The sequence below is a fragment of the Scomber scombrus genome, chromosome 6, assembly GCF_963691925.1.
Source record: "Scomber scombrus chromosome 6, fScoSco1.1, whole genome shotgun sequence".
NCBI lineage: Eukaryota > Metazoa > Chordata > Actinopteri > Scombriformes > Scombridae > Scomber > Scomber scombrus.
This window is the reverse complement of record NC_084975.1, coordinates 15,776,102-15,799,150: the sequence shown is the minus strand read 5'-3', so window position 1 is coordinate 15,799,150 and position 23,049 is coordinate 15,776,102. Positions and strand designations below refer to the sequence as shown.

The 23,049-nt window shown below is 41.4% G+C and overlaps 1 protein-coding gene across 6 annotated transcripts in view; it reads left to right on the top strand.

The window, feature by feature from the left end:
• frmd4a (FERM domain containing 4A) overlaps positions 1-23,049 on the top strand; it is a 62,023-nt gene that overhangs the window by 30,978 nt on the left and 7,996 nt on the right. For 3 of the 6 annotated variants that reach the window (XM_062420562.1, XM_062420558.1, XM_062420561.1), the window contains exons 4-19: positions 2,371-2,463; positions 6,709-6,793; positions 9,104-9,160; positions 9,872-9,894; positions 11,874-11,957; positions 12,085-12,150; positions 12,267-12,324; positions 12,541-12,627; positions 17,120-17,196; positions 18,111-18,249; positions 18,400-18,541; positions 20,292-20,425; positions 20,529-20,651; positions 22,059-22,290; positions 22,509-22,565; positions 22,668-22,905. In XM_062420562.1, coding sequence (XP_062276546.1) covers positions 2,371-2,463; positions 6,709-6,793; positions 9,104-9,160; positions 9,872-9,894; positions 11,874-11,957; positions 12,085-12,150; positions 12,267-12,324; positions 12,541-12,627; positions 17,120-17,196; positions 18,111-18,249; positions 18,400-18,541; positions 20,292-20,425; positions 20,529-20,651; positions 22,059-22,290; positions 22,509-22,565; positions 22,668-22,905 — 1,695 coding nt within the window. Of the gene's footprint in view, positions 1-2,370; positions 2,464-6,708; positions 6,794-9,103; positions 9,161-9,871; positions 9,895-11,873; positions 11,958-12,084; positions 12,151-12,266; positions 12,325-12,540; positions 12,628-17,119; positions 17,197-18,107; positions 18,250-18,399; positions 18,542-20,291; positions 20,426-20,528; positions 20,652-22,058; positions 22,291-22,508; positions 22,566-22,667; positions 22,906-23,049 lie in introns of all 6 variants that reach the window. The other 3 variants (XM_062420559.1, XM_062420557.1, XM_062420560.1) reach the window with 1 other exon arrangement.

Sequence of the window (23,049 nt, the reverse complement as noted above, 5' to 3'; positions counted from 1 at the left end):
AAACATAGAAGCTAAGCTGCTGGCGAAAGGAGTCATTATAGCATGTGTGATACAGTAGTGTCTAGTAGTGATGTGCAGATCAGGATTTTTTAAATACCCGCACCCTTATGAAAGCCAATCCGCACTACCTAAACCCGACCTGACTCACAAACCCGCAGCTACGCAGAAAATACATATAATGTACATATATGGCTGCTTAGGTAGAGGTAGAGGTACAACGCAAAACAGAGAGAAAATAAATAACACTGTATCCTACCCATTCATACAGTATACCAGCTGAGAAAAAGCTGAATAAATGTCAGGTTACTGAAGGCCACAAGATGAATATCAGCTCAAACAAAAGAAAAGAAAAGTCCAGCGAGTTTTATTCACCACAAACATAACGAGACACGAATAACTCATATTTTCAAGCGGAAATGCGGACAGAGCCACTCTGCCATTGCAACCCACATTGTGGTCGGATGGGGGATTACATGCTGCCTTCAAATGCTCCCTGTCAACTCCAGGTTTACTCGGATTCTGTATTTTTGACATTATTGAAAATAATACCTTTGGAATTTCTAAATATCCTGGTATACCTATTGGTCATCCTTGTTTTAAATCTATGAATATTTCTATTAATGTTGTTGTTAAAGCAACATGTAGGAGATATTATACTATAAGGTAATAATAGACCAGCTGTCTAAAAGTTCAGGTGCATCATGTTTATCAATGCCAATAACCTGAAATAAAACACCATTAGAGTGAAATGTATGTGCACATGTGTATGTATTTCGTCGGTTTTGTAAATACACAGAACTGCTTGGTTGTGTTGCTGTAACAAATGATAATGACACCATGAGAGCATGAAAGGTGAGCACAGCGGAACAAAAGTTGAAGACATAGAAGATTAAAAGACAGAGGTGGCAAAACTTGCGATGAAGATAATCTGCCAAGTATTAAGCGTTATTTGTTGTAGCAGGTTGGTCTTCCATTTACCCTTAAAAGGCCTAATGACTTCCAGTTTATTGCTGCTTTCTGTTTTGTAAGGTAGATATTGTTGCTTTCAAAATGTATTGTCACTGTCAGTACACCTGTTTTTTGTATTTTTGTATATTTTACTTCTAAATTGAGCAAACAAATGTTTGTTTATTGTATGAACCAACTTTTATTGAACACCCAAGATCAAGTGACTCTTCCAGTATGAAGGAAGAAATCACCAAAAAAAACTGTTAAAAAGACAAATAGCGCCCAGAGCTAACATTAGCATGGTGCTGCAGCATGTACAGAAGCATAATGAATTCTCTAGTACATGGTTTGAGTTTTAAAGATAATTCCTGAAATCTAGCAGTAAAATGTGGCTTTTTGTGAACTGTTATACGCATAAGTGTGTTTTGTTTTTTAGTGTTGAAATGGGTACTAGATTTAGCTTTATTTCGATTTTTTCACTTCTCTTTATGTCACAAATATAAAGAGATTGTCTCAATCATAGCTGCCTTTATTCTGGTCCAAATGACATAATCATGACCATCATGAATGTCACACTGAACCATGAACAGATGTAAGATCTCTGGTTATAAAGGGTTTTGATGTGACAATGAGGTTTTGATTGTCTTGCTCTGGGCTCGCAAAAGATCATAAGTCTCTGTGTGCCAGAAGGCTTTCTATTAGAACTTTGCTTGAAATGCAAAAATGACATTCAAATTAGTTGTATTGTGTTTGGTGACCTAGAAAGAGAGAAGCACCACAGCATGATAGTCCAGATCCAGTCATGCAAACATACAAATGATTTACATACAGGCAAACATCGCCATGGCCTTTGTGTCTGTCTTTTGTTTTATCTCATGCACTTACTGATGTCAAGCCTCTGCTCTATGGCATTTACACGACTGTGACACAAACTGTAGCCCATGCCAGTATAGTAAAGCAACATCAGCCATACAATCTTAGTCCCCCCAGGCCTAAATCTATGATGTGTAGATTTGTTATGTGTGCCTGGGGAGAGCAGACGCCTCATCTCTGACCGCTTAGTAGTCAAAGAGACCATGGGGCGAAAAGAGCGAGAAAGACTGAGAGACAGAGACAGGAGGAGGGAGAGTCAGAGAGAGATGTTGCTCAGTTGCTGAGGAGACCATGCAGGGTTACCAGGGTGACAACCTGTTTATGCAGTTGTTCTCTCAGTTGGAGAGGGAGAGAGAAAAGCAAGGTCAGAGGGAGAGTAGGGGAAATACAGAGGGGAATGAATGGTAACAGGAAAAGATAAATGGGGAGGCATTTCATGAGGAGGCCACTAGCAGTGCTAAGGTTTTGGTGTATGATTTGTGGTTTTCTGATTCTTTGCTCAAACATCTTATTAGGAGTGTTGATCGCTTGTCTGTTTTGTCTCATAAGGGGCCATTTCAGCTGGCTGCAGCTGGACCGCAGGGTCTTAGAACATGAGTTCCCCAAGAAGTCCGGTCCCATTGTCCTCTACTTCTGTGTCAGGTGAGTCTTTCAACTTAATCAACTTAATCACCACACTTGTATATACCATTGTCCCTGATTGAAGATGGTGTTTGAATGTGAAATGTGTGATAAAGAATGATGGAGAGAGTGTCTGTGTGTTTGTGTGTGCATATGCATTCATGTGGTAATAAGAAAAGATTAACCAGGTTAGGTATGATAGGCCCCTATGAAATTGTTTTGACCCCAGTGTTTAACTCCTGCCATTGGGCCTCTCAGCCAATCATGAGCCTCATAGACCTCATCAGTATGTACTGCATACAAATCCTATCAAATAGCTTTACAGCGACCACAGAGGGTCGTACTCCAAACAAGATGCAGAATGCTTTTCCATAAGGAGGGAAGTCTTGCAGACAAATTTGTAAAAGGTTCATTAGTCAATGCAATGCTAAACAGGGCAAAAAATATTGTGGTATTTGACTTAACCTATGATGAAGTACATGCCCTAACAGTGTTCTCTTATTGCTGGTGCTGTATTAACGTCTCAGCTTTTCAGTTAAAATCACCTTACTATGACCTGTTAGACAGGATTATGAAATAACCCTCCCATCCCAAACTCCTCTCTCAGCCCTTTGTCGTGCACATACAATGGCCCCACTCATGTATAAAAACACCCCTGACTCACACACAAGCTATGATTCATGCATGTATATTTGACAGAAATATGAAGTATGCACGCAAGTTGTGTGTGTGTGTGTGTGTGTGTGTGTGTGTGTGTGTGTGTGTGTGTGTGTGTGTACCTGAGAAGAGAATGTCTGATCTTTTGTAGCCACAAATGACAATGCACAGCTCCCATATCAAACTCACGCATGCAGGCATACACACGCACCCTTAGAGAGAGCACAGATGGGAAAGCCAAGCCAGCTTTGTTTTGGGTCCACTGATGCTCTCTGTTCCCAACATATCTCAGTGATGTCATATACACCCCAGAGACTGAGATTTGGTTAGCAACATACATAGCAACGTGACGCACATCAGCTCAGCTAAACAATGACACTTAATAGTCATTTCCAGGTTGACATTTACGACAGGACTCAACTCAAGTAATGATACAATGAGGTGACTGTATAGCAAAATCATATTCTTAGCACATAGACGTATTGTTAACCATATTTAGTGAACAATGATATGATTGTCCAGCATCAGTGATACTATCTTAATATGGTAAGTACATTTCATTGTTATTACTGCTGTTTTGGCCATCTTCAATATTTCAGCTGAATCAAATTGATGACAATCTCTTTACTGGAGGCCAGTTATACAACCATATTAAACAACTGTGTATATGTGTGTCTGGCCAAAGTGAGGGCCACTGTGTTACCAAGGCTGCAACTAACGATTACTTTTTTATTGATTAATATGTTGATTATTTTCTAATTAGTCAATTAATAGATTGATTAACTTACCAATTAATAATAACCACAACTTCTTATGTTAATATTTAAGTATTTTCTCATAAAAATACTTATTTTACAAATAAAAATTACCCAGCATTTAGGGTGTGTGCAAAGTGACATCATGTTTATTTAAAAAATCTTGCACACAGCTTTTCCTCTTCCTGAGACACAAAAAGACAATTATTATATTAAATTAATGACATATTTTAACAGTAAATCTATGAAAGAAGGAACCATTTCAAACTTTAACTTCTACCTTATTATTCATCACAAAAGTTAAGATTTATGTAGTATAGGCCTTATTAGGAAAGGTGTTGTTACTATATTCTTCCATTAATAACCAGTGTGGCGTATGATTTACTTGAATGGCTCATGCTGATTGTAATCAGAAATGCTCTTGTAGTATTTATCTGCAAATGGTTGCTTACACTGACTTACAATGTAACTGCAAACTAGTCATTAGCATCTGCTCTATGGAGTTTTCGTTGAGTTCATGTCTGAAACACAACAAATGGGGACGCAACGACCACTCCCAGGTACTGGCTACCAACCAACAGTCAGATAAAACTCAGTGTAGTAGTCCAAATATTTATGCTGCTTGCTTGTCGTTGTGAGGTCAAAGAAGCAGTTATGCTGCTGTTGTAGGTCATTTCAGTTTTACAAAGCATGTAGAGTAGCATTTTATTAGGTCTCTGTTTAAAGTATTCCCACACCATTGACAATAAGGCTGAGTTTTTTTGGATAAAGCCACATTTTCAGCATGCCCGGGAGCAGGAGCCACCATAATTTCAGTTGAATGTAAACAGTGCAACACATGGACACGTTCCATTCAAATCGACATATTTACATAATCAACATAATCATTTGCGTTGATGCGTTGTTCAAGCCCTACTATTTATAAAGACTAATAGGTGTTTGAAGATGTGGTGGTGGTGCTGTCACACTGTGAACTCCAACCCCATTTTGAGGTTTAATTTCGCCCCTTTTCTCCTTCAGTCTCTCCAAATGTCACACTGACGAAACCCCCCCCCTCCCGACCCAAACAAACACACACACAAACATAGGGCACACATACACAGATTTCGGACCATAATGGAACAACAATCAGCCCAAATGTCAGGCCTGAATTCATTATCAATCTGAGCATAATGTTTTCATTAGATGTTTTTGTGTGGGTGCGTGAGTGTTTTTTTGTGTAGGTGCATGCATGTCATGTATTAGCATGCATGTGTGGTGTGATGTGTGTTCCCAATAAATGCTTGGCAGATGTCTACCCCCTGCACCCCCACCCCCCCGCTGATCAGTGGGTGCCTTTCTGCATGCTTGCTGCTGCGCTGGCAATGCGTCTATGTCTCATCAAGAGTGTGACTTTAATTAAATGTTCACACTGAATATTGACTAGGCTCCTCTCATTCTCTCTTGCAGCTCAATGGGTAACACGATTTAAGCCCTCCAATATTGATCCTCCTACAATCCCTCTCGCTCAATATCTACAGTACACATACTCATACACACCCACATCGACACATTCATTCACGTGTGTTCATAGGTGCTCAGGTCACATCATACACACTTGCAGGGATATATGAAGTCATATACAGATTTTTTTTTTTTTAATTTGTATGGATGTGAGTGGGAGTGACCGTACTGTTCACGTTTTATGCACATTAGCCTATATCGGGGGTTTGGGGAAAGAGTTGTGAGAGCATGTGTACTATATAGGATCTTTTTGATGTACAGACGAGCAAACAATGAGTAGCTTCCTTGCGTACCATAGTAGCTTCCCTCTGGCACTGCATGCATTCATGAGCTAAATTTAGACTGCATTATTATGTTGGTTCCCTGCTCACTGCTCTGCCAGAAGTGGGTTACTGTGCTTCTCTCTCCAGTATGTGGCAGCGTGTGTGTGTGTGTGTGTGTGTGTGTGTGTGTGTGTGTGTGTGTGTGTGTCAGTACTGTATGTGCATGTGGAATCACTACACACTGCTGATGATGCAGAGAGGCAGACAATGTGTGAAGTGCATCATGTGCACATTCAATCCGAGTGTGTGTGTGTGTGTGTGTGTGTGTGTGTGTGTGTGTGTGTGTGTGTGTGTGTGTGTGTGTGTGTGTGTGTGTGTGTGTGTGTGTGTGTGTGTGTGTGTGTGTGTGTGTGTGTGTGTGTGTGTGTGTGTTGTACTTGTATGGCTATCATTCTGAGAACCTATTTGAGTTTTGGACCTGGGAAGTGAGGACATTTTAGGAAAGTGAAGACATCTTGGCCGGTCGTCACTCCCTGACACACTTTCAAAGGGCTGTTTGAGCATTCAAACTTGGTTTTAGGGTCAAGGTTAGAAATGGTTCTAGGTTCAGTTTAGGGTAAGGGTTTGGGTCTGTTATTTAGTTGTGATTGTTAAGGTTAAGGTTAGGGACTAGGGAATGCATTATGTGAATGAATGTCTGCACTAAGATAGCTATTCCTACTTGTGTGTGTGTTCATGTGCTCATTCAGATTGTGGAATGTGTGCACACTCAAAAACTAATAATGGATTTTTGCCAGCCAGTGTTGAGAGAGAGAGAGAGGGAGTTGGTTTAGGAGAAAGTGAAAGGATGTTGGTATGGGGTCAGCCTTTGGTATGGTGTGCCCCCCTCTGGTCACTTTAGTCATTACATAATATCTGTCATCTCAGCATACATTTCCACAGCATGCATGTTGACTCTGTTATCATGTGTCATTTGTGTGTAATTTTTCTAAAGTAATATATGCGAAACCTCTTTAAACTATTCAAGGTGGCCTAATGTCCTTGATGCTGTAGCAGCTGTGTTGATGCATTTTCCTTTGTGTTTTCAGGTTCTACATAGAGAGCATATCCTACCTGAAGGACAATGCCACCATTGAGCTGTTTTTTCTTAATGCCAAGTCTATCATCTACAAGGTAAACTAAAATGTTGTTGCCATAATGCATATTTCTGACACTGTTGTCTTTAGATAAGGAAATGATGTATTTCTTCTGGAATGCTTTACAGATTTGGGTGTAGTTTTTCTCTGGCTTTGAACATATTTTGCCAATAAAGGAGGTGTCCAGTGGGTTTATTTCATGTTGGAGTTATGCGGAGTACACAACTGTATATTGATAGAAGCAGGTCACTTCATTAGCTGCTGTTTTGGTTCTAAATGAAGTGCTGCCACAAGAGGCCCACTTTGCACTTCGGTGCTCCACACTGATTTGATGAAGCATAAAATGTGAGCCATTTGTATCAGCTGTTACCCATAATGTTATGTACTCCACCACAATCCAGAAACTAGCGAATGATGTGACACATTTACTGCCATCTGTCAGTGTTGAAGCACATTGATTTCAGCTGTGTAAATGGATGTTGTAATTGTGATGTGTTTAATTAGACACTGACCTAAAAAAAAAAAGTCCAAAGGCAAAAACAAACAAACAAGCAAACTCACGTGGAATAACAACTGACAGATCTGTATTGTACAACTGCTGAACATTTCATTCAAAGAGAGCCAACTCATATGTGATTTCAGTCATACAGAGCAGCCAGTCACTCTGTTTCTAGAGGCATCAGTCATCTTGGATACTGAGCACCTCCATTGGGGATTGGTTTCCTTGCTCAAGGGCGTTTGTATGTTTGTTTAAAGCAAGGGCAGATTCAGTCAAATTGTTCCCATTCTGCCTAGTACTCTTTACGTCCTCCAGCCTCCAGCCAACTTATTTCTTTTGAAATTACTTGCCTGCCACACCTGTAATTAAATGTATCCTGCTTAGTGTATAGTTTAGTGACACACATGTCAAGCAGTTATTTGTGGTGTCCAGAAGGGGGCACAAATGTCCCATTCAAAACTATGTAGCAGATGATGATGATTTCACATCAGTTACATTTTTGAACAGACAGTGGTAGTTATTGTTATGTGGGCCAAATCTATCTAATGTGAATATAGAAATGTATAGTGTATCATCACGGTATCAGGTTTTGATTGGGTCAAAACATTGTTGATAGATAGATAGAGCTTTATTGTCATTGTCACCAGTACAACGAAATTGAAAAGTGCTCACATTGAATGCACATTCAGACTGGTGCATCATAAACAGGTTTGGTGCATCATAAACAGGTTTCTGTTTGCAAGTGGTATTAATGGGTGCCTTTCCTCAATGATGTCAAATACAAAAGTATATGAAGAATGTGCAAATCAAAATAATATGTAAACTTAATTGTACAAAATGATTGCAGTTCAAACCAAAGATGCAAGCATCTGCCTTACTGTTATATCCATTAGCTAGACATTGAAACTTAAATTGTGGTCACTGTGTAACCAGGCAGTGAGGGAGAGACTGTCCCACAAACAGACGGTCTCAGGTTTGCTCCCACTGCTATCTCTGTAAAATTTGATTGAAGAAACATCACAATCTAGTACACATTTATTTGGGCAAACATGCTGCCCATGCACTGTAGATAGCGTAGTAGGTCATGTTATATGTTAACCTCCTGCAGTCATTTTTTGTTAAAGTAGTGAGAAACCTTTTCCGCTGTGCTGTGGGAACACATACAGTACAAAAACATGCAGTGTGTGACGATTAGTAGCCACACTGGGTGGTACATCCAGGGTGGGTTTGTTCTGTCTAGTGTTTCATCCCGGCTGTCTGATCTTCCCACCAATTAAGAGGTGGATCGTAAAGGGAACATTCCTGGCATACTTGACCCACTACTCACTGCCCACCAACCCTCATCCTTCTCCCCCTCATTGCCATGATGATGATGCACATGATCATTGCCCAGCACTAATTATTATGTTTTTAAAGAAGCAGACAACGTAATACATCCCAAAATCTCCATGTCTCCTTCCCTCTCTATCTCCCCTTTTTTCTGTCATTTCTCTATCTTTTCCCAAATCCCTTCATCCTGAAGTTAGGAACATTGGGAAATGTTCTGAGTAATCAGTAACCAGAGCATCCATGCCTGTTCCCAACCCCTAGATCTCCTCTCCCAACCCCCATCTTGTATGCCTTGCTAATCTCTGAACTGAAATTAGAGAATGGAGAGAGGAAAAACGGAGGGGGAGAGCAGGGAGATGAAAGGACTTACCAACATTTCTTGGTGAAATGGATGACTATCAGAGGCAGGTCCACTGTAACTCCCAACATCAGCACAGTGTGTGTGTTATTTACTTGAGGCCAGCCATAGGAGAATGTGTCATTCATAGCCCATATCCACTTTTCTCTTTTCTCTTGCAGGAGCTTATTGAAGTGGACAGTGATGTTGTCTTCGAATTGGCTTCCTTTATTCTACAAGTAAGATACAGTGTTTTTGCGTGTGTTGGTTTGGGTACGGACGTCTGTGTGGTTATCTGTTCTCCACCATATTTAGCACATGGATCCAAACAGACTAGTTACTCCAGGGCAATGAAACAGTTCTCTTCCAGCCTTTGATCCTAATTGACGATGATTAAACTCACATTATCTACTGCAGTCATAATTGTCGATGATTAAACTCACATTATCTAATACAGCCATCAAACTGTCAGTAATCTGCAATGGAGTTTAAAACCCTAAAAACCTCAACTCTCTCTGTTGGTAGAAAAAGTCTTGGCTCCTAGCTTAGTTCTAGGTGCAGTCAGTCAGTACTAATACAACACAGAGCTCAACTCCAGCATTCTCTCTCCTACTCTTCTCTCTATCTTTCTTTCCCTTTCTCAGAGTAGGCCAGTCCATTAACCGTGATGCTGCAAGGTCATGTTACACATAGACTGGGCTGAGTGGTTTGTCTGTCTGTGTGTGTGTGTGTCTGTGTGCAGGTGCAGATATACAGTATCAGATATCTGCTAGGTAGGCCTTCAGAGGTTTCACTCCAGATGGAGGTTTAATGTTTCTTTTGTGTTAATCTTTCTTGTGCAAACACAACATAAACACACATCTGTATGGTCACTGCTCAGCATTCACATATTCCTACATTGATATGTCCTTTCTTCTCTCTACTTTTCTTTTCCCTTTTCTGTCCTACAGGAGGCTAAAGGAGATTTCACCAGGTAAGCACACTAGTAACTTAACGATTGATATGTATGATTATATGTGATGTAAAAAGGTACACACTGATACTTTGAGCAAAATCAATGTAATTATGACATGAATGATAAACCTAATCTTCAACTAAAATCATGGATTTTTTAGAACAGGTGATATGTTGATTTAGTGGAGAGGAGCACACACAGAGGCACATAGAGATGTTATCAGTGGTCTGTCTGCTCTTCTGCTCCCCTGATCATCAAGGTGTATCACTGACAGCTTGGTTCCTAGAACTCTTTCTCCACTTTGATTCACTCATTTCAGTCTGTGCATTAGAAAAGGATAAATCACATTTATTTGTGTTGTGTGTGTGATCAGAGACAGCAGGTGAGATGACAGTTTTCTAATATATGGCAGATTATTTTAAAACATTTCCAGAAAACCAGGGGAAATATGCATTTAAAAAAGCTCACCATCAAGTGTAAATATATCTAATGTTTAAAAAATGTTGGTTATTGACAAGTCCAGTTCATAAATATCAGAATAGGTATCATTCTTTAAACTTCTATAAGCTAAACTCTGCAGCTATGGAGTTTTACAGTCAAGTACGTGTTTTACGTGAGCTACGCCCCACATGTGGTACTTCAGATGTACATCTGTGTGATGTTGGCCTAAATGTATGCCATCCCTCATCCACTCATCCTTTGTTGTAGCACAGATAACAGACTACAGCAGCCACTACCTCTGACCTCATTTCCACCAGTGAAAGGAGTAAATAAACAGAATATCCTGCAGAGGGCTGGAATGTTACACACTCTGGAGACATTCCTTTCACTCTCCTCCCCCTTTCCTTACCCCTTCCTCCTACACACACACACACACCTCCCACCCTAAAAGCTCTGGAGACCCTGCCCTTGTAACCATACACTGTGCTCCCCTCTTCATATAAAGTTTCACTTTATCTCTCACTGCTGCTCCTCAAGAAATACTCATTAAAATGACTAATTTTACTGCCACTCACCTCTTGAGATATATATCTTCTAAAGTTAAGTTAACAATATAGCAGTAAGTTTTAAAATGTCCTTTGCCAAATGTAAATGAATGCCCTTGAAACACCGCACTGGAAACTAGCTGATACTCTAGAATCATTTACAGCAATTAAAAAAAGAACATTTTAATATTGAATTCATGATTTAATGATTTCACAGTGCCGTGGAACACTCATCTTAAAATTCCTGTCCTCCCTTTAAACATGTGCAGTGCAAAAGCTGTGGACATAACCACACACACCTGAAGAAGACTTGGTTTCTTGGATATGTTGATCAGCCAATCCAGACATTACAGCTGTTTTCACACATTGAAGAACAGCGGGGTAGACTGCATGGGATCTCTTCCAGGGCTTTAGCTCATAGGTTGTCATGTTTCCAGGGCTTTCCCCAATCCTCTGGGGGGCTTGGCAGAGGCGGTAGAGAGGCTAGGGGATTAGGATGAGATATTAAGACCTTTTGCCACTGGAGGTCTGAAAACAGAATCTCTCCTGCTCCTCCATGGTTCCCCTGTTCTCATTTATTCTTTGTCTTTGTCTTTGTCTTTATCTTTTCCTTTCCCATCTCTGTTTTTATCTCCTTTTATCTCTCATATTACAGATTTTTGTTTCTGTCTCTTGGTCTTCTGTCTCTTACTGTCAGTGTCTCTGCATGTTCAGTGCTAGCACTCTGTCTCTGAAATGTAAAGCATTTAAGACATCAGCTTTCATTTTTCTCTCTTGACTAAATGTGGTTCCTTTCCCCCTTTTTCCAAACTTAATATTCGATTTCTAAGACCGTTGTGGGAAAATTTCAGTTTTGCTGTAACTCATTGAGCTTAATGTTACAATAGTTCCTCTCTCTAAAGTTCAGTGGTATTGCTTAGACAGTTATTCAGTGAAACTGTTGGGCCTACAAAGGAGAATGGTGGTTCTTGCAAGTGGTTTTAATCATGTCTTGTGGTTTTTCCCTCCCAGTAATGATGCAACCAGGTCTGACCTGAAAAAACTGCCTGCTCTGCCTACCCAGGCCCTAAAGGAGCACCCATCCCTGGCCTACTGGTGAGAGACTTTACTTACAAACACCAGAACACTGCTCAGACTGTCCTCTTCTTCTTTTCCTGACAATGTGTCAATGTGTAAATGTCACTACTCTTTCTTTCATTCTGTGATTTCCACTCTTCCACAGTGAAGACCGGGTCATAGAGCATTACAAGAAGCTCAGTGGGCAGTCCAGAGGGCAAGCTATTGTAAAGTAAGTGTTAGTGTATCTGGTAATGTTTGTCCACTCTTTAGTTGGCTGTGTTCTATCTCTCTCTATATATTGGATGGCTTTGTTCTCTATAAAATGTGTCTTTCTGCTCCTCACAGTTATATGAGCATTGTGGAGTCTCTGCCCACATATGGAGTACATTATTATGCTGTAAAGGTACAGTTTTACTACTCTGCTTTTTTCTTTTCACACACACGCACCACATGCATTTCTGGACCAGTTTGGGATTTGGAGATATAGTGGAGCTTAAAGCTATTTGTACTTGTCTTTCTATCTGTGTCTCAGTCTCTCTTTCTTTCTTTCTCTCTCTCTTTCTGTCAATCCCACCTACATGCACAACTTTTCCTGAGGTATTTTTTTATTTTGTTTTAGGACAAGCAGGGGATTCCTTGGTGGCTTGGCCTGAGCTATAAAGGTATCTTCCAGTATGACCACCAGGACAAAGTCAAGCCCAGGAAGGTGAGACAATGCTCCCTCTGATCTCTCTCCACCACAAACCTAACTGTCGTCTGCACAGCCCACAATCCCTCTCTCACTAAAGCTAGATATATGAAGTCAATAAGAAAAAGCTGCAATTGGCATAATTCACAAAACTGCAAACGGTAGTGATTTGTCACCCCCCTGTGAACACGCTATTCTTCTTTAGTGTACTATTTATTTTTCAATGTTTTTTATCTTTTTTTGTCTGTTTTCATGGTCACCACTGTCCATTTTTTCCATTCAGTGAGTCAGATTATTGTTTGGGAAGAATGTTAACAATACTACTGTCTCGAGACATTGAGTTTTGGAATGTTTTACATCCTGTCCTGCTTTTTTTCAGTCTCTCTGTGAATGCCCCCCCACCAAATCAGTGTAGTGTATCCAGAGGGTTGCCTGTGAAATCCTTTCTTACCTCACCTCTGACCCCGTCATCATGTTTAGGGCTTGATCTCTGGCATTCAGCCTTGTCTCACACGGTATTAATGAGGTTAACAGCATCCTTGCATGTTGACTGACCACTAAGGCACACGGACGGTACTCTGGTGCTCGTAAACGCACACACACACCAAGGAATGCACACACCCACACACAGGAACTCTGAACTCACCATCCTGATGACTACTTCCTATCTGCCACAGCTTTCCTGTTTGCCACTAATGTTGTGCTCTGTGTGTGTGTGTGTGTGTGTGTGTGTGTGTGTGTGTGTGTGTGTGTGTGTGTGTGTGTGTGTGTGTGTGTGTGTGTGTGTGTGTGTGTGGCTGTCTTGATTCATACATTCCAGTCTAAATGACTGTCACCACCTTCACTTAATCTTGTGGCTGCCTAGGTGTTACATGACCAAACAACACAAGACCAAGCCTCTAAAAGGCTACAAATCATGTTGTTTTTGTTTTTTTAACTACATACAATGTACAGATCTTGAATGACAGAATGACATTAAGTAATTCATAGCTTTGTCTGAGGTAAATGCCACAAGAAAGGAGAAGGGATTTTAGAGAGAAACAGAGGGAAGAAACAGTTAATAGCATTCAAACACAAGCAACTTATCAAGCATTCAGCTGCGATAGTAACAGTCAGTGTGAGTCATCGGTCCGTTAAGCTTCAGTACTGAACCCCTCTCTTTCTTTCAATCTCTCCCTCAATTTCTGTTTCTTGCTCTATCCCTTTCTTTCTCCCTCGCACCCCCCTCCCACACACAAGCACATATAAACACACACAGCGAAGCAGCAAAAGAATTAGACTCGGCCTCCTCACCACGTAAATGTCATTGTTGATTTAGTCATTATTGTGATGTTGCATAACAAGACATGCAGTCCACGAATCTCAAGCTCCTTAGACTACATAGTCTCATGCTTCTCACTAAAAAAAGAGAGAAAGGGATGTTATGTTAGTAACGCCAGTTATCTTTATTTTAATCAGCCATATCAGCCAGACAGTTCAGTACCAGTAACCACTGACTCACACTGTGATGACTAGTTTGTCACTGCTGAAGTTTACAGAACTGTGACTGAGTGACCCGGTGGAAGAACACAATAACCATTTTTTTCACAGATTGTTAATGTTTTAAATACAATCTCTATTAATTAAAAATCAAAGACTAAGTGACTTCAAGTTGTGCTGGATAATAGGTGTGTGTGTATGTGTGTGTATGAAGGCAGTTGTGTCTAATTAGTTAGTCTTTTTATGAGGGGAGATCCCGTTGTCTCTAAATGCAGACCATCTACCACACCCTGCATCTTTATTTGGGGAAGTTAAAATATTCCCCCCCCCTTTGCTCACCGCAGACCACATGCAGACACACAGAGTACTCACAACCCAGGGTTTACAACTGAACCACACACCGTACTAGTGCCTCGTTAGTCTGTTCTGACTCATTTAGACAGAGATTATAGGTTCAGTGTGTTGATTGACTACCTCACTGACTGACTTAAGGCTGACATAGAAAAGCCTCTTTCAAGCCAGTGAAAAAGCTGATGGTTCAGTGGTTGAAGATGTTTCAGTCAAACACAGCAAAGTATGATGATAATTTAATGTCATCTCACATACATTTCACTGCATATGAATACATTGTTCTGCAGGGGAACAAGACTACACATCCAATCAGTGTAGTCAGCTTCTGTCTGTGTTTCATTTAGAGCTAATGCGCATATACAGCCTGTTCTGATTAGTCTTTCCAGAAATGTCACCCCTCCAAATCACCACAGCCAAAACACAAACAACAGGAAGTGCCCCCAGAGTTTATCTGCATCTCCATGACAACGGGTGGATGTGGGGTTGCACACCAGAACCCAACCCATGTGGATGAAATAATAGTCTTTGAGATTCCTAGGCCCACTCCTAGAAAAGAATAATACCTGGCTTCACTACAGTTACAGCAGCCTGTGCTATTTAAACTTTCTATTCTTCCTGTAACCTCCAGGGAGTCCGCTACACTGAAGAAAGGCCTTTACACTCTATCAGATTTGACATTTTCATCTGTAATGGATGTGAGCTCGGGTGTACAGACATTATTATGTGACGGACGTGGTTCTGTGCACATGAGCACCCAGTTGTGTATGAATAATCACCAGTCACTTCCTCTGCTTGTGTGTGATTGTGCCATTGTGTTTTACGGTCAAAAGAAGAGGATTTATAGCAGATGCACACGTACATACACAACTCACAAGCCTAATTACAGAAGCACTGTCTGGCTTTGACTGACTTCCCAAGAAAATAATCTGTCAGCATGTTTTATGAGATATTCCTGCCATTCAGTCTGTCACAAAGACTACCAAGCTTTGATTAATACAATGGGATTATGTAACTGGAGCACTCTTTGAAATCACAACAAAAATATCTAACTTTAAACTTGAGAGCAGCTTCATTGCACCTCGTTGACTACTGCTTGCACACGTAGAACTTATCCTGAAACATCAAAGTCTACTTTGAAAACTCCATCAGTTCTGGCCTGCTGATGCTGAGGACAGCCTTAGTGGTCTCGTGCCTAAACACAGTTACAAACACCTCTCTTATCTCCACAGCTCTGGCCCATATGTAGCCAACACACACACACACACACACACACACTCATTATCTACACTGCCCGCTATATTTAGCACCATGCAACATTAGCACTTCAAATTTCATTGAAATTGTACGGTACAGCAAGAGTTTTGATAAGAGTGCAAAGTTTCTTTCCTCATCCTGCTGCACACACACACACGCATACACACACATACAGTACATACATGCATACATTAGGATGTGTTTACATAATTTTTCTCCCCCTCTTACCCTTTCCTTCCTCTCATCCCTCTGTCCATTGTTTTCCCAGGCTGTTAAAATTCCTGGGCTGTGACCTGTTCCTCCCTCCGCTCCCTTTCTGCTCTTTTCCTCCCTCATCCTGTCATAGCTGGGTCTTATACATTGTTTCTTTTCTCCTGTTTGTTAGTTCTTGCATCTTAGTCTTACTTTCCTTAATAGTAGTAGGTCAGAGGGTTGTGTGTGGGTGTGTGTGTTTTCATGTCTGCTCCAGCTGATAGATGCAGGCCCTCTCGTGTTGCAGCTCTAAAATATAGCCCACACTCTACTCTTTCTATAACAAGAAACAGACTCAGAGTTTTGAGTGTGTGTGTGTGTGTGCGCACAGAGGTCTGACTAAACAAAGCAATGGCACTTCAATTGCTGGGGCCACAGAAAGCTTCTTTCCCCCTTCATCACTCCTCCCCTGACCCCACTTTTACACACACATACTCACACACACCTCCCAACCGCAGAGCGCAGAGCAGGAAGCATAGTCCCTGTGGGAGGGAGGAGGGGTCAGGAGAAGGGGAGGCATAAATGCCCCCTCCCTCCTCAACCCTCCTAGCAAAGCTACAGGAGAGGAGGAATCTTAACTTTACACACTTTCTCCCCAGCCAACACACATACACACACATGCCTACAGCTGGTGAACACCCACCAACTCAGAAACGTTCTGTTCCCCTGCGCTTGGGAGGATTTAAGATACACACATGATTTGGAGTACATCTTGGGGGAAGCTTTCTCGCCCAGCTGGCTTTGGGTTCATTTAAAGAGGAGCTGATGGTTCATAAAGGGGACGGAAAAGAAGGGGAGAGAAGGAAAAAAAGAAAAGCTGCACAGAGGAAAGAAAGCCTCCTCCCTCTCACACTGTCTCTCCAGCGTGAGGTCATCTAGTGCAGGGATCCGCTGTGGACGAGACTGCCTGGTCTGGACCTGATCACAGAGCTTCAGACCAGGGTCTCTGCTCTGCCACCACCTCCTTCTCCTCCTCTATTGCCAACTCCTCCTCTTCATCGGCTTCTCCTTCCTTTTTTTTTCTTGTCCTCCTTATCCATTGCGTTTCCTTTCAAAACAAATTGGAACATACAGAGAAGAGAAGAGAGGTTTTTGCTCAAGGCTGTGTGGATTTAGTGTGAAGCGTGTTTTTCTGTGAGCAGCCCTGAAGAGTTTTGTTTCTCCTAAACCTCAGGTGTTCCAATGGCGTCAGCTGGAGAACCTCTACTTCAGAGAGAAGAAGTTTTCAGTGGAAGTTCATGACCCCAGGAGGTAAATTTATATCACAAATTTATGTTTGTGTCAACTTACTACAATGCTTTTCTGGAAGCAGATTTGAGGTGATTTAGATAAAGGTGATAGAGGGACTATATTGAATAAATCATTGGTTAGTTGATTAATTTATCATAACCCTTGGGATTTAATGTTATTACTGTTGAATTCTCTCCAGCTAATTTTTGGAAATGATATCATTTTCTCTAAGTTATGGACACCTTCCAGTAGCTTTTACTGTACATTACCCCTGAGCCATATGCAAATGGTGTTAAGATTCAAGCCACATATAGTATAGTTCAGGAAAAGAGAGATTGGAATCTAATTCAGTAATGGTTGCAGCATTTGTCTTGGCAATAGAGCAAGATATTGGGGATCTCCCCTTGGAGCCTGAAACAGATTGATAGGCTGATTATTAGCACACTTGTGCAGCCACATGCACAGGATAAACTCTGGATAGTTGACCACATGAGGATAGATGACTATGTGATAGCTGTTTTGCGGAGGAAGTGACCTCTCTTGTGTTTATTTAACATAGCTATATACGTGGAGTGTTATTCTACAGACCAAGGGAGGGAGGCAGTGGGAGAAAAAGAGACAGACAGGGTGAAACAGGGAGCAGTGGTGTTTTCTTTAAAGGAAGCTGTCATTAGGGTGAGCTGGTCTGTTGCTCAGCTACAGATGTGTGTTTAAATAAGGATGAGTAAACATTGGGGAACATCGTGTGTGGCTTTGCAAAAATATCTCATCATCCTTGCTTTCTCAAGACTTTAATACTTCTCCTTTGTGGCAGCTGCAGTAGTAATTTTATTAACAGCAGAAGTGGTGGTGGGAGTGTTTTCACTGGTGTAAATGTGTAGATATATTTTGTATTCAGTGTATATAAGGAGGCCTTGTGTCCGCTCCTACTGTAGGGCGTCTGTGACAAGAAGGACGTTTGGTCACAGCGGCATTGCTGTGCATACCTGGTACGCCTGTCCTGCCCTCATCAAGTCCATCTGGGCCATGGCCATCAGCCAACACCAGTTCTACCTGGACCGCAAACAGAGCAAGGTCAGTCAGTCCCACCACAGACACACTTAAAACTGACTTACTACAGACATGATTAGAAATGTACGAGATACTAAATAGAAACTCAGCATTCATGGTCAACAACAGTAATGATGTGCTTTGACAAACACTTTTCCATTTTTGTGTGTCCAGTCGAAGATCCATGCAGCACGGAGTTTGAGTGAGATCGCAATAGACCTTACAGAAACAGGAACACTGAAGACCTCCAAACTGGCCAACATGGGCAGCAAGGGCAAGATTATCAGTGGCAGCAGTGGTAGTCTGCTCTCCTCAGGTCAGTATGCGTGTGTGTGTGTGTGTGTGTGTGTGTGTGTGTGTGTGTGTGTGTGTGTGTGTGTGTGTGTGTGTGTGTGTGTGTGTGTGTGTGTGTGTGTGTGTAAGAGAGGGTGTGTTTTAGGGAGAGAAAAAAGAGAGACTATGACCGGAAGAGAGAAAGATTGATATGTGTGTGCATTAGTCTTTGTGTTTGCATGTGTGGTGATGGCGGCAGGGGGGGGTTCATTGACAACTGGACAGACAGAAACAGCTGCTTCTGGAGAGAGGCCATTGATTCTGTGCTGAATGTTCTCACACACATACTGTACTTGCACCACACCCACTGTCTTTATGCATGTATAGAACACAACTCCCACCCAGCCTCCATGTCACACAGACTCATCCTCCAGAGGCTAGTGCCTCTAAATTTAGTGGGTGATAGAATGAAAAGGGCAATAGGTCAGTTTACAAGTTTACCACAGCATTTAAAACAATGCTTATCTGTGTTTAACAAATAATGAGTTTGACAGTAAGATTTTTACACGAACCAAAATTAGAATGGAGAGGAAACTGCCCTTTTAAACCCAGCCATGTAAAGTTTGTTGCATGCTAGAAAATGGAGTAGATTAAATTAGATTCAGGAGAAGCTTAGGTACTGAAACCTTGTTATCTACTGCTTCGTTATTCCCTTATAAAATAACATGCACTAGACCAAGCCAACATCATTTAAGAGTTATTTGAAGGCCTTTGAAGAGAGAAAGAATGTGTGTCTGTGCATGACTGTGGGGTCAGCTATTTATGTATATTTCACCTTACTGAATCAATTACTGTTGTTAGGAACCAGGAATGCCTTCCAGCAAAAATGTCCTGCATGCTCTCCTAATTTTCATTGCTCTGCAGCTAATACTCCAGATCTGATCCGTTACTTCCTCTAACTCCCTTTTCTCAACATAGATACACATATCTCCCCTCTCCTTTCCCTTTATCTCTGTCTTTTCTCCCCTCCCTGTTCTCCTCTAGTTCCACCACATATCAAACAGAGTGTCTCTGTCTTATCTGTCTGTCTTATCACTTGTCTTCTTGTTGTTGTGTCATTGTGGTCATGATCCACTGCTGATTGGAGGCCATCTTTGTCCAGCAACATAAATATGCTGTTGATAATGTGATAACATATCTATGATCCTTGAATGAGTGAGGCTATACTAACATCTAGATGTTTGAAACCCTTCCCCCTACAGAAATGTGGAGATTTAACATCAGCTTATTTGAATGTGTTTTAGCAGTAAGATCAGTTGGTTAGTAATGCTTTGTGTACCTTCAAAACTAAAAGTTCAGAAACATAAAAAGTTAAGTGAAATAAGTGGTTTGATTTTTGTTGTTGCTATGTTTGAGTACACATAAGGCCACTGAGAGTGCAACAGAGAGCAACATAAAGTGTGTGTGGGGGGAAGTGCATGTGTTGTTTTCAACGAGGCGTGTTGCAAACAAGACTGGCACCATCTCATGGTCTTGGAGATTGTGCGTCACACACTTTGTCCTAAACTGCCCCTTCCTTGAAACGCTCACACAAACACACCACTAATACTCAGTTTCCTTATCGAAACGTTCCATTCACTTCCCTGTAAACATCCTGTGAGGCATGCAGGTGCACGCACAATCTCACCCTCTCCTCTGCGGTCTGCCTCAAAAGAACAAGACCCCAGACTCCAAACATTCACAAACTGACATGCTCCTGACTCTTTACTTTGTGTGTTGTCTGGACCCTCCAGGCTCTCAGGAATCAGACAGCTCCCAGACAGCAAAGAAGGACATGCTGGCAGCACTGAGGGCCAGGCAGGATGCTCTGGAAGAAACACTAAGACAGAGACTAGAGGAACTCAAGAGCATCTGTATCAGAGAAGCGGTATGAGAAAACACAGATTTGGCAAAAAGTTTTGAAAACCACAGTGCTTTCTTGCTCTTCTTTTTTATCTGTATTTACCATTGTCCTTTTTAATCTTGTCTAGGAGCTGACAGGAAAACTTCCCAAGGAATATCCACTTGATCCAGGAGAGGAACCACCCACAGTGAGAAGGAAAATTGGTACCGCATTTAAACTGGACGAGCAGAAAATTCTTCCAAAGGGAGAGGTGAAGCCCCAGCTCTCAGTTCTCCACCGTTGCACTTTGTCCAATGAAATAGAAACACAAGGTTATCTGGTGGTTTCACTGTTTGAAATAAATACACAATACAACGAGTACCTGCGTCTGGTACTGTGCTGCAGTAATCAGCATACAGAGTGCAATTCATGTCTATTAATAGTGTAAATCCACCCTAAGCCAGCTGTAATGTTAATGATTCATTTATTAACAGATTATAGATCAAAATTTGTGTTTAAAAGGTCGTTATGTCATACAGTACAGATCAAAGGTTGTTCAGGATAAAGTGTTTAAAACCTCATCTGTGATACCCACATTATGGTATGGGATAATGATTGATAGAAGTTAACTGAGCCATACTCATTTGTTAGGTAAGCAAAAGAAACACTGAAAAGACAGTCTGAGACCTCTTGGACCTTCTGAAAGTAGTCCTGCATCTTTCTTTTGCTGTCTTTTTGTGCCACGGGTAGATTTTCCAGAGCAGCAGAACTTCTAAAAATAGTCTGGCAGCATTTTCACCACAGGAAGTGGTGATAGTAGGATTGTGTGTGCGCCTGTATGTGTGCAAGCATGCGCATGTGGATGTGTGCTGCTGAGGTTGCATGCTTTGAAAAGGATCCAGGCAGGGACACAATATCACTAAACTGCCTTGCAAGCAGAAAGTTGTTTCTTAATCTATACTCAACTCCTCAAACTCATTCACACAAAGAAACAGAAGCCCCTTGAGCAGTAGTGTGAAGGAACTGTGAGTGAGAGGAATTCCTCAGAACTGAGGTAGCCCAGTAAGATGTCAACCCAAGTGAATACATCATGACTGTGTCCCTCCAGAGGGAAGTGAAATCATGTGTGTTCTCACATATATGAATGCCCACATTACAAGCAGGCTGTCACAGTGTGTGTCACAGGATTGACATGTGTTTATTTCCTTGTCTATAATCACAGTCACAAGTTTATACGATACCATAATAGTAGCAATACTATATTTTGCAGTGTACACATACACATTTCACAGCGCAGTAAACACATATTATGCAATAAACTTGTACCAAGTTTAAGACATCCCTAGAGAAATGTAAAGGAGGAGAGGATGGATTGATGGAGAGCTGTTATTATTGGGGGGCAGTGTGTCTCAATAGAGAATATTCAGTGGTGAGAAAATGTGAAGCTGCCTGCAACACAGATAAATGACTTCCGCAGTGTGTTTTCTCTGGCAAGGCTTTGTCCAAATACGTTGCATGGGAGAGTTACAGTGTGAATATGTGTCTGCAAAAGAAACACTTGTTGTTTTTGGATTGCACGTGTAGGTATTTGTTTCTAAAACTGCGAGCAAAGCCGGTATTTCTGTGCTTGTGCTGCTTCGAATTTGCTCTTATGTTTGTGTGTGTGTGCTTATCTCAGGAAGAGGAGCTGGAGCGTTTGGAGAGGGAGTTTGCCATTCAGTCCCAGATTACGGAAGCAGCCAGGCGTCTTGCCAGCGATCCTCATGTGAGCAGTAAGAAGCTGAAGAAACAGAGGAAGACTTCTTATCTGAACGCACTGAAGAAGCTCCAGGAAATTGAAAACTCTATCAATGAGTACCGGGTCCGATCTGGCAAGAAGCCTACGCAGAGGGCGTCACTTATCATTGAAGGTACCAGTATACTCCAACCACTGCTACAGGAAAATCAATTTGTCCTCATATCTCTATTTCTTTGAACTGTAGTTTGAGTCCACATACAGATGCTGTTTAGAGGAGTAATAGAAATCCACATATTGGCTAGTAAAGCTGACAAGTTCCAAATTAGTTGCTTTTTGACAGTCTGAAACTTTAACAATATTTTGTAATTATACCATTTGTTTGTCCTATAGAGGCCAATATTGGCTCTGAAGACAGTTCACTGTCTGATGCACTGGTCTTGGATGATGGTGAGTCATATTAACTTCTTAATTAACTCTGCTCCCTCATAATAAAAAGGTAATTAAATGACTCAAAGAGTGTTAATTAATCCAATCATTTCTTGGTTCCAGATGATCCTCAAGTTACAGGTACTCCCACCTTCTCCCCAGTGGGATCACCTCACAAGGGCCTCCCCCCTCGGCCACCATCTCACAGTCGGCCTCCTCCACCGCAGTCCCTGGATGGCCTGAGACACCTGCACTACACACGCTCTGACTATGATAAATCGCCCATTAAACCCAAAATGTGGAGCGAATCATCACTGGATGAGCCCTATGAAAAAATCAAGAAACGCTCCTCTCACTCCAGGTATGAGGGAGTTTGTCTGAAGTATTATTTAGTGTAGTATATGTGTGAGGCTGCCCACAACCTAAACAACTACATTTGCATTTAAAATATTGTTTAGTCATCTCAAGTGAAATTCATCTAATTCATCTAACTCTACAACTAAAA